This window comes from Sphaeramia orbicularis, chromosome 7 (genome assembly GCF_902148855.1).
Source record: "Sphaeramia orbicularis chromosome 7, fSphaOr1.1, whole genome shotgun sequence".
NCBI classification, from domain to species: domain Eukaryota; kingdom Metazoa; phylum Chordata; class Actinopteri; order Kurtiformes; family Apogonidae; genus Sphaeramia; species Sphaeramia orbicularis.
Window position 1 is genome coordinate 54598755 of NC_043963.1, and position 12990 is coordinate 54611744.

Consider the following 12990-nt stretch of genomic DNA (forward strand, 5'->3'; position numbering starts at 1 on the left):
CAATGCACGTCGTGACAAAATTCCGAAGATGTCCGAGTTCCCTCCTGGCTCTGTTTGTAAACACATGGTTTGTTTCTGGTGGATGGAACTAAGAAACTGTTCACCGTAAGGCAAGAGATTCAGGTGAAGAATGACAGACAGACGAACAGATTCATGATACTGAGGATAGGACTGAGGATGGACAGATCTGAGGAAAAATTGATCAGGAAAGTCTCCTGCACCTTTAAGCTCTGGGTGATGCATGGTGACAGACTGAGCTCATGAAACTGCATCGTATGTGACGCCAGTTTATTGCATTTGGTGTGCCATATGTACGCATTTTCATCCTTTCATGTGTTATTTAACACCATTTGAGGGCGTGTCAATGCACTAGCCACTAATTGTGCTCATTGCTAACCCTAACCCTAGCCGCTAATCGCGCTAGCCGCTAACCCTACCTCCTCCATTAATTTCCTCTTTGTTTTGGTGCTTACGTATGTTCCAGAACCGTCTGCGTGATGACGGCAGGATGTCCCATGTACAAAACGGAGGCAGACTGCCGGCAGATTTGTTGTATTTTTTAAAATCTATTTTGGGACATTTTAAATCGATTTGGGATCGTAGTAAATGAGAAGAGCGATTTTTATATGAATCGATTTTTTGGCACACCCCTAATATGAACTATGTACTAAAACCAGCCACTGGTGACTGGATAAGTCAGAAGGGTATAAAAAGCAGCAGCTCATTGAAGGGACGGTAGGTCCGACGACCTAATGCAGGGGTGTCAAACATGTGGCCTGCGGGCCAAAACGGGCCCGCCCAAGGGTCCAATCTGACCTGGGATGAATTTACAAAGTGCAAAAATTACACTGAGTATATTAAGAGTCAATGGTGTCAAATTGGTTTTAGTTGAGGTTCCACATACAGAGTAATATGATCTAAAGTAAAATAACAGCAGAATAACCTACAAATAATGACAACCAAAAATTTTCTTGGTTTAATGTGAAATTGATAACATAACAGAACAAGAAAAGCTCTGGGAGAGTGCAGACCTCCGCCAACACAGATCTGCCCCCCCCCCAAATCACCACCAAAATTTAATCATTTCTTCCTTGTGCTGGTATCCACATTTCCTGAAAATTTCCTGAAAATCCATCCATACCTTTTTGAGTTATCTCGCTAACAAACAAACAAACAAACAAACAAACAAACAAACAAACAAACAAACAAACAAACAAACAAACATGCACGCACACTAAGCAAAGCGATCACAAGGTAATGACATATTTACATTTACAAACTATCCCTTAACAAGAAAATGTGAATAACCTGAACAAATATGAACAACCTGCAATGTCTAAAGAAAATTAACTGCAATTTCACCAATATTCTGCCTGTTACCTAATGTTTGTGTGACATTGTGTATAATGCACATGCATAATTGATAAGTTGAGGCATAATCCTACATCATTAAAGGGAAGTAGACTCTCTGTGTCTCAGTCATCACACAAAATCCAGAAATACTTCTGTATTTTTGGTCAAGGAACAGACTAGCGAAAACCGCTAGGACCAATATTTTGGGAGATATTAGTAATTTTGGAATACGATAGCCTTACTTGCCCAGACTCATAGAATCATAGAATGTAAGTGGGTTACCTAGCAACAGATAAACAATAGGGCCACGTTGCCCTGGTGTCAAACTTCCTGTGCAGAAACAGACATGTCAGCTGAGAGGTTATTCAACTGAAAATACCAGTGGAATTTACCAAGAAAGGAAAGGAATGAACTGGACCAGAGGATCTAGAACCTGTGGTTCCACAGGGGTCAACGCACCAGTTACACTGATTTTTTTTTATGACATTTCTGTTTTTTCAGTTTATTCACATCTTGTTTTGTGAAAGGATAGTTTGTTTTCATATTTTCATAACTACCTCCACCAGAAGGTATTGTGATCACTTTGCTTTGTGTGTTTGTTTGTTTGTTTGTTTGATTGTTTGTTAGCAGCTTTAGTGTAAAACTCTTCCACCCATCTTTCCCAGATCTTCCCCACAGATAGGCCTAGGCCCTGGGACCAACCCAGTACATTTTGGTCCCAGTAGGACAGAGTTCAAGGTCACAGCAAGGTCACAACATCTACAATTTTCCATCTGTCATCATTGACCAATTTTCCAAAATTCATCAAAAACTCAGAACGACTCTGATTCTCCTCCAGTTGGATCCACCTTAGCTTAGAACAATCTCTTGTATCTGGAACTAAATTGTCCACATCCACTGTGGAATGTGGACTCTGTGGACATTTACATTGAACACTGAAAATCCCATTTACCACACATTTAAAATTAGAACTCAACTAATATTGATGTGAATTGAATGTAATTGGACAGACACATGACTGGGACCAAGCTTCATCTGTTTCTGCTGTATGGAACAACCTGGAAACTGTTGAATTTAAACAGAAGTAGTCGATCCACACATGCACAGTGTTCAGAGTGCTTGGTGGAGGTTTGTGTTCTCTGAACACTTGTTTAACTTTTTTCCACTACAGCAACGAGAAAGTGTTGGAGTTGTCATTATTTCTGGGCTGTTATGTGTTATTTTACTGCTCTGACCCACTGGAGATCCAGTTGGGCTGAATGTGGAAGTTGAACTAAATGACTTTGACCCAATGGTTGTAAATACGTCACAAAATACTGAAACACAGTGAATAAGAGGATAATTTGATTTCCACATCCAACAGTCTATTATTATCTACTCTGTTACCTTTATTCCACAGCAGTGGAATAAGTCTCATAATAGTCGAATTATAAAACATGCATCTTATGAAGAAAAGACTTCCATTAAAGTCCATTTAAGTCTGTTACTGAAATATTCAACCAAGGTACAACATCAAAATAAAACACTGCAAGGTCTCCATCAAACTCATAACACAAATATGGAAATGCTGCTAATACGGTATTTCTGTGCTATTTACTGTTTTAAACTGTTTTCATTCATTCATTCATTCATTCCTTTTCTGAACTGCACTGTAAAAAAATCTGTAATTTAACAGAATTTTCACTTTTTATTTTACAGATTTTTCCTGTATTTTTAAGAAACAGGAAAATATCAATGAAATGACAAAAATACTGTGATTTTACATGTCAAATGGAAAATAACATGAAAAAACTCTAACTGTGAATAACCATAAAATTTCCATTTTTTAAAGTAATTTTTTTCTTTTTTCACAGAAAAATACAGTTAAAATACATTTGCAAATGTATCATAATTTCACAAAGATTTCTTTTCTATTTATGAGATTAAACTGTTAATTTAAATTTTAATACTGTAAAAAAAAAAAAAAGATAAAATTACTGACAATTAACCGTTAAAGAAGTATTAGTTCTGTCAGTTGAACCAGACTTGTTTGTTAATTGACAAATATCTTGTGTAATTACAGGAGGTTTCACAACAAAGATGTTGAATAAATGTATTTTTGTGAATGTATAACATGTATAAGCACTGATAAACTGTCCAAATACAGTCTATCTATCTATCTATCTATCTATCTATCTATCTATCTATCTAATTTGATTGTTGTAATATATGTAAATATTCTTTATTAAACATTAAAAGTAAAAAAAAAAAAAAAAAACATATGCAAAATCAATGCAAATGCAAATGCAAATTAATCATGGAAAATTACCGTATTTTTATGAGATGATTATTTTCCGTTATTTTATAGTATTTTTTCGGCACCCCTGCTGCTGGAAAATTACTGTTTTTTTTACGGTTTTTTTTTTGCAGTGTGCTTCATGTTGCCTCAAGAGGATCACCAGCCTAACTGTCTTTATACAAGCAAATGAAAATGATTAGCACAAATACACAAAATGATCCTAATTAGCCTGTGACTTGTGATATATTGTAATAATAGTGACAGGTCCAACCATCAGGTGCAGTGTTATAAAGTACATTTGTTCAGGCCTCGTTTGCAGTTCCAGCTGCTCATGAGTCGACCTCTGTTCCAGTTCAACCAGAACTGATGTCTTAGAATGAGTTCAAAATGCATCTGAAAATATTGTACATTAATAACTGTATCTGCCAATATCAGACATTTTTACCCCGCCCCCCCGAAGGGGAGCCGAGGGGTACTGTTTTTGGTTCGATTTGTTTGTTTGTTTAACACTTTACATCATCAGCGCACACAGACATGGTGACATCAGCTGGATCGATGCCAAAATAAGTTACAATAGGTGCAAGGGGCGGAGTCTGTTGTGCCTGGCACCACTTGTTTTAGTCCTGTTTTTGGAATTCAACACTCATCTCATACTTGGTATTTTAAATTTATATATAGTTTTTTAATTGCATGTTTATAACCTTGTGCTACCTTTTACATGCACATGAAAACTATCTATCAGTTTAACTCTGGTGCATTTCCATCAATGTCAATTAATGTGCAGTGTCCCTGTTAAATAAACTAATTAAAAAAAGGTGTTATCCTGGTGAAATGCTGCTTTCATATTTTGGATTTTCTCTGCTCATTAGAGGGAACACCAACTCTACTGAACGATGAAACTACTCCAGGAACAGACTGGGGAAATTCTCCTCATTTACACTGTTTGATCAGAAGTAGAAATGCAGCTGTAACTCACCATCACCTTTACCATCACTGTCACTGTCCTTCCTCATATTTCAAGCTGCTACTAATTATATACAGTGTTGGGCAAATTGCTTTTAAAAAGTAATTCATTATAGTAACTAGTTACTTTCCCAAAAAATTAATTGAATTAGTAACAGAATTACTCCTTCATAAACGTAATTAGTTATCAGGGAAAGTAATTATTGCATTACTTTTTTGAAAAACCTTCAAATATGTAAAAGAAAACTGATTTTTGAGCGTGTTTCACAGGCCAGTTGCATAACGTAGAAAAGCAGACAGATACTGTATTTAACTACATAATTATTGGAGCATGAAATGATAAAGCAGTGTCATCCTTTGGGGGTTCTTCTGCCTCTCCTTCTTATCCTTCAGCAACTTTGAGTTAAGGAAGACAAGTGATCTCACTTTTGCGTCTTGAGGCGACTTCTATCTGATAATATTAGTCCTGTCTCAGAGAAAATACTCATTCAGATGGAACCGATGTTCCCACTAAACACAGTTTCTCTGCCATGACTTTGGTGAGGCTGGGGTCCACCAGGGCCCGGCTGGGGTCCACCAGGGCCCGGCTGGGGTCCACCAGGGCCCGGCTGGGGTCCACCAGAGCCCGGCTGGGGTCCACCAGGGCCCGGCTGGGGTCCACCAGGGTCCACCAGGGCCCGGCTTTTCCACCACATAAGGGGATCTGCGTTTATAGAAGAAGCTGCTCCTCCACATCTCCACTTTTTTCAGTCACTCCTCCCTGATACAGCAGTAAATGTCTCCAGTCCAGTCAATCGGAATGTCACTGATAACTCCTCCCCTAAATTAGCTCATAACTCCTCCCCTAAATTAGCTGCGCACAGCTGCGTTCAGGTGCCTGTGGTGAACTGGGACAACTCAAACTTGTAGACGTCGTTCGTTGTTCAGGTGAAGACAACGTGGACACACAGGGGAAGCATGAAGGCAGTGTGGGGGATTTGAAAAGAAGAACGACTCGCAACGAATCGGTTCTTATCGTTCACTTTAAAGAGCCGTTCTAAAGACTCGACTCGTCCGTGAACGTCACACCTCTCGTGCCTGGCTGAGCGAACCAGGACAGATAACAGCTGTTAGATATCAGTGCACGGTAACACACCACATTTCACTGACGGAGACGGTAACGGCGTTGTAACGTTTCACATAGTAATTAATTAAATTACCTGTTACTGGAAAACAATAATGGCATTAGTAACGCCGTTATTTTTAACACCGTTATTCCCAACACTGATTATATACGGTTACAAAAAGCTTGAATGCTGACACGGCAGGTTTTCAGAATGTTGCAGAAGTTTCCAGCTCGTCTCATTGTGAATATTGAATCTTAACTCAGCTGAATGGAAACCAAAAGTTCATGTCTTAAAATTGATGGCACTGTTTAAAAACTAACATGCAAAATCTCAGGCTGTGCCCAAGTGCAGGTGAACCAAAGAGGCCAAACGCTATAAGCAAATTTAGGCAAGGGTGCACACAAAACTCCAAAACATCACCAAAAGGTCCAAGACTATCTTTTTTTTCCAGTAAATTTTGCAGTATCAGAAGAAACTGTGCTTCTGAACCTATGGTTGAATATCCAGTCCTTCAGGCTTTTTAACCCGTAAACACCCAGTGCTACTTTTGTGGCACTTCCCAAAATAATTTTTCTCCATATGTAACAATTCTTAAGTGATTTATTATCATTCATTATAATATTATCCTCTGTATTTTGCATTTTTTCAGTGAAAACCACGTATTTTCCTATATTTAGTTTTCTGATCATGTAGATGTTCATAAAAAGCTCAGTTTCAAGTTGAGGTTTATTATATCATTAACAGAGAAAACTGATGAAAAAGTGACTTTTTCAGCAAAGATATCAATAACTGAATATAAATACAAGTGTGTCCATCCACTGTCATTGAACCAACTCCATGCTGTAGAAGATGACGGTGTTTCCATGGTAACTACTGAACATCCAAATGGGTCATATGTGATGACCATGAAAAGATGAAGAACTGTATTTTACACCAATTATTTCGACAAATTCAACTGAATTTTCTTCCTGTTCCTCAGTGTTTAGTGTCTTTGTAGATCTGATCCAGAATGCACATGGACTAATGAGAAGTTGAAGCAAAATACTGTTAAAATTGCACTTAAGAAATTTCAGTTTTTTCAAGTTATTCATGTCTTTTTTGTTTGGGTAGTTTATAAAACTAAGTATTTTCATAATTTAATGGGGTTTTTTGCACTAAAACACAGACAAAAATGTGCAGTTGTCATTATTTATAGGTTATTCTGTTATTATTTGACTGGTTCGGTCCACTGCAGATCAAATCGGGCTGAATATGAACCTGAAAGAACATGAGTTTGAGAGCCCTGCACTAGACCCAGAATGTACACGCTGTGTTTGTGTTGGTCTTTTGGGCAGAGGTTTGTTAGTTGAAGGCCTGTTTGCTGCAGTAACAGTCAGAGCAGAGTTTGATCTCTGACTGCTGCTCCCATTTGCCTCAGCTGTTTGTTTCTGTGGCATATGCACTCATGACTTTCCAGACTGCTCTCCTTGCCATGTTGTACATTTCTCTTGTGGCAGATACTCCCACGAATTAAACAGCAACTAGCTCGTCTCTCTAAAAGTCCTTATTTGCCTCATGCTGCTTTGGCAAACTAAACACACAAATGCAACTGTCATAATTCTAATGAGTTACAGATATTTGGCATGAAAATCCGCACCACTTTCTTTCAGTTTGTAGCTGCATTTTCAATTGTGATTTATTTGAATGCTCATTGTTACGCTCTGGAAATGAATTCTGGAAGGATAACCAACTGCAGGCAAATGTGGACCAAATCTGATTTTTGTGTCCATATGTGACCTGGATCTGATCTGTTAAAGACAGTTTGAACACCGCAAAACCCAGACCACTTTCATATGTGGTCCTAAATCCGACCTGGACCACTTTCATATGTGGTCCTAAATCCGACCCGGACCACTTTCATATGTGGTCTTCAATCTGATACGTAGCTGATATTTTACAATGTGACTTCAGTCTGAACGGCCAGGTCACATTTATCTGAACTTCACATCACTGATATGCGTCACAGTTCTGCGTCCCAGGAGGTGGAACGCCAGGAAAAACATTTCCTTCGATAAACACAGTGTGTGTCTGCGTGGTCATGTATTATTTCAGGACCTCTTTAGTGCATGTGGGTCACTTCAGGACCTCTTTAGTGCATGTGGGTCACTTCAGGACCTCTTTAGTGCATGTGGGTCACTTCAGGGTCACATTCAGTTCAGACTCAAAACTGACAGAAGTCGCATTTAATGTGAATATGAACGAGCACACAAAATAATCAGATTTCACCAAAATATGCGAACTGTGCATTAAGGCCTGCTGTGTGAACGGAGCCTTAAAAAAGTTCTATTAAGCCCAACAAAACGGTCTCACATGTCCGTTCTAATCACAGCCTGTGGTCTCATTTACATCCTGTAAAAACTAAAACTAGCCCTGAACAACCGATCTGACAGAGAATACTGTGCCATTTCCTCTGGGAAAAGGACCATGTGTTTCTGTGTGTGTGTGTGTGTGTGTGTGTGTGTGTGTGTGTGTGTGTGTGTGTGGCTGCGGACCATCTGTTCATACTGTACATAAAATCTCTGTTCACCCCAAACTGAGATCTATCGAAGAACTTCGATTGTAAAACTTTTCTCTTGCAGTCCTGCTGCAGTCGTCATATTTTTGCAGGTTACCTTCAGTTCTTATTCTGCTCAGTACCACATGCTTATTATACAGTCAGTTTTCAGTCTGCTCCTTAAAATATGCATAGGTTATGTACGTACACCGATCAGCCATAGCCTTATGAACACTGATAACAGATGGAATAATATTGGATCGTTCTTTCAAACCACTGCAGAACACTTATATCACTGTTTCACTTAAATCACTGTTTCACTTTATATCAATGCCTTGAAATGTGTAAATATACTGATGGCCAATAGAAACTTTGAGGTAGAAATGTATGATATTTTTACTTGTAGGGGGCAGAGTAATTATCGTTAACGAAAACTAACGAAATGACAAAAACTAGAATTGAACAATCATTTTCGTTAACTGAAATGAATAAAAACTATAATTAAAAGAAAAAAACCAATAACTAACTAAAACTGTATTGTGTGTTTACAAAACTAACTAAAACAGATAAAAATTATGGATAAAATTCTCTTCATTTTCGTCTTTGTCAATGTCGGATTGATATGAAATCGATGTATTTCGCTCTAGCAATTTTAGCTAGCGGCACCATACGACACTTGTGGTTTCCAGTCGTCTTCTGGTCCCCACTCTACCTGGAAACATGGAGATTAAAGTTGGGAGAATGCAGCAGAGTCCTGTCTGGGATTTATTTGAATACGACAACAGAGAAGAAGAGAAAAGAGACGACAAAACTAAAACTAAACTGAAACTAAGCATTTAGAAGAAAATAAAAACGAATAAAAACTATCAAGTCTGCTCTAAAAACGAATTAAAACTAACTGAATTAGAGAAAAAAAAGTCTAAACTAAATAAAATTAAACTATAATGAAAAATCCAAAAGTATTAGAACCTTGGTAGGGGGGCTGGAATTATTCATTGTGGATTTATTGATGCCTTAGTGCTGGGGTAGTTCAGATAATGATGAGCTGTCATGTTGTCACGGTTCACTGCACATGGGTTGGTCTCTTTGCAAAAGTGGACCAAATACAAATTGAGTAATACTCAGTGGGTCTGTGCACAATTTGAGGACTGGTTCTGAAGCCTATATAAAGGCCTAAAAAAGGCCCCCATTGTTAGTCCAGTGAACGGCATCATGCCACGTCACATGAACGTCGTCTCCAGGTTGGCACTGGGTATGGTGGAGGCCGGTCTGAGCTCCAGTCAAACAGCCTGGCCTATGGATGGGCTGTTCCCAACCCACTATCACAAACCTGGGTGAACGCCACAACAGCACAGGCTCTGGTGACCAGAGACCGCCTGCATCGAAGCAAACGGAGGCCATACCCGGTATTGACTGTTGGGACTTTGTGTTTGGCAGGTGCTATTTTCTTATGTTAAGTTTTTTGTTTTGAAATTATTCTTGAAACTTTAGATTTTTGTTTCTGTATGCCAATATCCTAAACAAATGATTCATGTGAAAACATTCCAGTTTAGGATTTCAAAATAAAAATTATGTCGAAAAAAATGCTCTCAAAGTTTTCATTGACTGTATGATATGAGTGTATGATATGATGTTGAAAATGAGTTACAGTGGTAAAAACCACCTGATTTTCTGTCAAACATTACTTGGGTTCACTGAGTGACATTTAGAGATAACTAGTGTTGAAGCCGCAGCGTACACCTGACTGAATACCCTCTAACCTCACCTGAAGTGGTCACAAAAACACAGACGGACTTTGTTTGAGTTAGTGTCAATCTATTTGGACTGTTTTCTTCAGAGGTTTATAACTAGTTTATACTCAGACACTCAGTAGGTGATGGTCAAGCACCTTAAAGATAGATGCCAACTGCTGTAAAATGGAAAAACCAGGAGAGGGAGTCTGTTTGGAGCCACTGTAGATACTGTACAGAATGGAATAACACAATGAAAAGGCACCCTGATCCCCTATGAACACTGCACATACAAGCCTGAGTTTAGCTGAGCCAAAAACTCATCTAAAGACTAAAGGCCTGTTCTGTGGCCAAAGTCCAAGGCTCTGGAACACTCGGCCCCAATAAATAATCCATGCACCGTCCACTGAGCATGTTAAATGTCTTTTACAGACCCACACATTTAGCTTGAAATACAAGTGAGTGACTTTTATTTGCTGTATCTTCTGGTTGTGTTTTAGATTTTATTTATTCTATTATTGTGTATCTGTTTTTATCAGTTTTAGTACATCTTATTCTTATTTTTTTTTACCAGTTTTTATCGTATGTTGCATTTTTACCTATATCTTTGTACAGTACTTTGGGTACTTTGCATTGTTTTAAATGTGCTATAGAACCTGACTAAACTTGACCGTAACCCTGTAAAGCCTGAACCATTAAATCATTGACAGAAAATTCCAGTTCTTTGAAACTGGAGCCTTTATTGGTCCTTCCGAACGACCCCAAAAAAAAAAAAAATATATTTTTTCAAATACCAATTTCCATGTATGATTTTCAATTTTGTATTATATTTGATGCATCGGGTCTCAATGCTCAAATATTATTATTTTTGAACAAACAGAAACATAATATAGCACAAACATGTCTGACAAATTGTTAATTCCTTTTCTAAATGGTCCCAGTTCCTCCTCATTAATGACAGTCTTGTAGTGTCACTGAAAGGCCTCTGGTGAATGAACTCCTCCCCCTGGTGGATTATCTGTGTATTGCATGTATCTAATTGGATACATCAGGTTTTTCAAGAAAAATAATATCACACTGATTATGTAGAGAGCTTCAAAAGTCATGTATCAAATATGATACGTTTGGTGTTATAGGGTAAACTTTGAAACATAAAAATGAATCTCATGTCATTTCTCTATATCCTTTACTAAATCTAATGCAACAACATTGAGAAAAAAAGGAAGACATTACTAAGTTGTTTTGTGACTTTGCTGACTTAATAGAACAGTGTTTTTTCAACCTTGGGGTGGGGACCCCATGTGAGGTCGCCTGGAATTCAAACGGGGTCACCTGAAATTTCTCGTAATTAATAAAAATAAAAATAGAAAACTTACTAAGAAAAAGTATATGTTGAGTTGACAGAGTCAATCCATATCAGACAAACTGTGGTTGTGAAACTGCAGCACTGTGGTTCTGTTTCTGTGTCAAATGTTCATTGTGGTCAGTTTCAGATGCTGCAGCTCTTCCATAATTCATAGTTTCAGTTCTTGTTTGTTCAGTATTAATTGTCCTCCTTGTAAATCACAGCTGGACTGACTGGACAGATCCTGACCAAGGAAAATATCCTTCTCCCTTTGTGCAGTAATCTACACCTGGATTTACTGCCTCTGTCCACAATAATAGACATTATATAGACTAAATGTCCTCTAAAATTAACATGGATTTGAAACATAGTACAGCAAACTATTACAGGATCAAAAACTAATTAATTTTTACCAAAAAAAGTTTCCATTTTGAATGTGTGGGGTCGCCAGAAATGTGTGATGTTAAAATGGGGTCAGGAGTAAAAAAAAAAAAAGGTTGGAACCACTGTAGTAGAATGTTTTTGTAGCTCTGTGACTCTTACCGGCTTTGTACAACCACAGTGTCCTGGTAGAGGCGGTCGAACATGCAGATCTTTAGGTTCATACTGGGTTCAGACACCCACACAGGAACGCTAACTGCTGCCCCCCTCACCTCTATCGGTATCTGTTCAAACACAAATGCCTTCAGTTAGAAGAGCTTCACTGGTGTTCATCAGGAGTGTAGGACGTTTCGGCCTAGGACGTTCCGGACTAGGATGTTTCGGACTGCACTTTTTGCAGAGTAGGACTATTCGGACAAATCATATTTTCAAAACAAACACCATAAATTTATGTTTATTTGCAAATAATTTTATTATTCACTCGATCACATATTAAAATTGTATACAATATACTCAAATTAAAGTATCAAAATTATACAAATTACACTGCAAGTATATAACCTCACATTATTTGAAAGAGTCCAAAATAAGATCTCATAACACTGAGCACATCATAGAGATAAGCAAATCACCAAAGTGTGGCCAGAAAATTCACACCTCAGCTGTTAACACAGTGAGCACACCAAAGTGTGGCCCTAATCAGACCTCAGTGGTTTGAGAGGAGGAAGGCACAATGTGTAAAATGCTCAATTTGTATAATTTTGAATTTGAGTGTATTGTATACATTTTTAGACGTTTTAGACTTTTTTAGACATAGACTTGCAATGTAATTTGTATAATTTTGATACTTTAATTTGGGTATATTGTATACATTTTTAATATGTGATCAAGTATACATTTTTAATATGTGATCGAGTGAATAATAAAATTATATGCAAATAAACATACATTTATGGTGTTTGTTTTTGAAAATATGATTTGTCCAAAAAGTCCTACTCTGCAAAAAGTGCAGCCGAAACATCCTAGTCCGGAACGTCCTCGGCCGAAACGTCCAAGTCCGAAACGTCCGTCCACCGTTCATCAGATAGCGCTGCTTCCTTGACTCTGACTTTACCACTGAACCATTGTCCTGGTCTACCTACACAACGCTGACATAGGAACACACTCTGGATACTTACTGGTTCGCTGTTTACGTCTGAGAATCTGATGTAGAAGAGCAGCCTGGCTTCTCCTGGGATGGTTGGTGTGAAGATGACCTCCAGTTTGACGCTCTGAAAAGGTCCAATCTCCCCCTCTCTCAT

General features: G+C 38.1%; 1 protein-coding gene across 1 annotated transcript in view; it reads right to left on the reverse strand.

Moving 5' to 3' along the window:
* Positions 1-12990, reverse strand: part of LOC115422496 (cilia- and flagella-associated protein 74-like) — a 180189-nt gene that overhangs the window by 110044 nt on the left and 57155 nt on the right. The window contains exons 8-9 of the mRNA XM_030138843.1: positions 12868-12990; positions 11852-11973 (exon numbers count right to left, since the gene is read on the reverse strand). Of these exons, the coding sequence (XP_029994703.1) occupies positions 11852-11973; positions 12868-12990 (245 nt within the window). The remainder of the gene's footprint in view (positions 1-11851; positions 11974-12867) is intronic.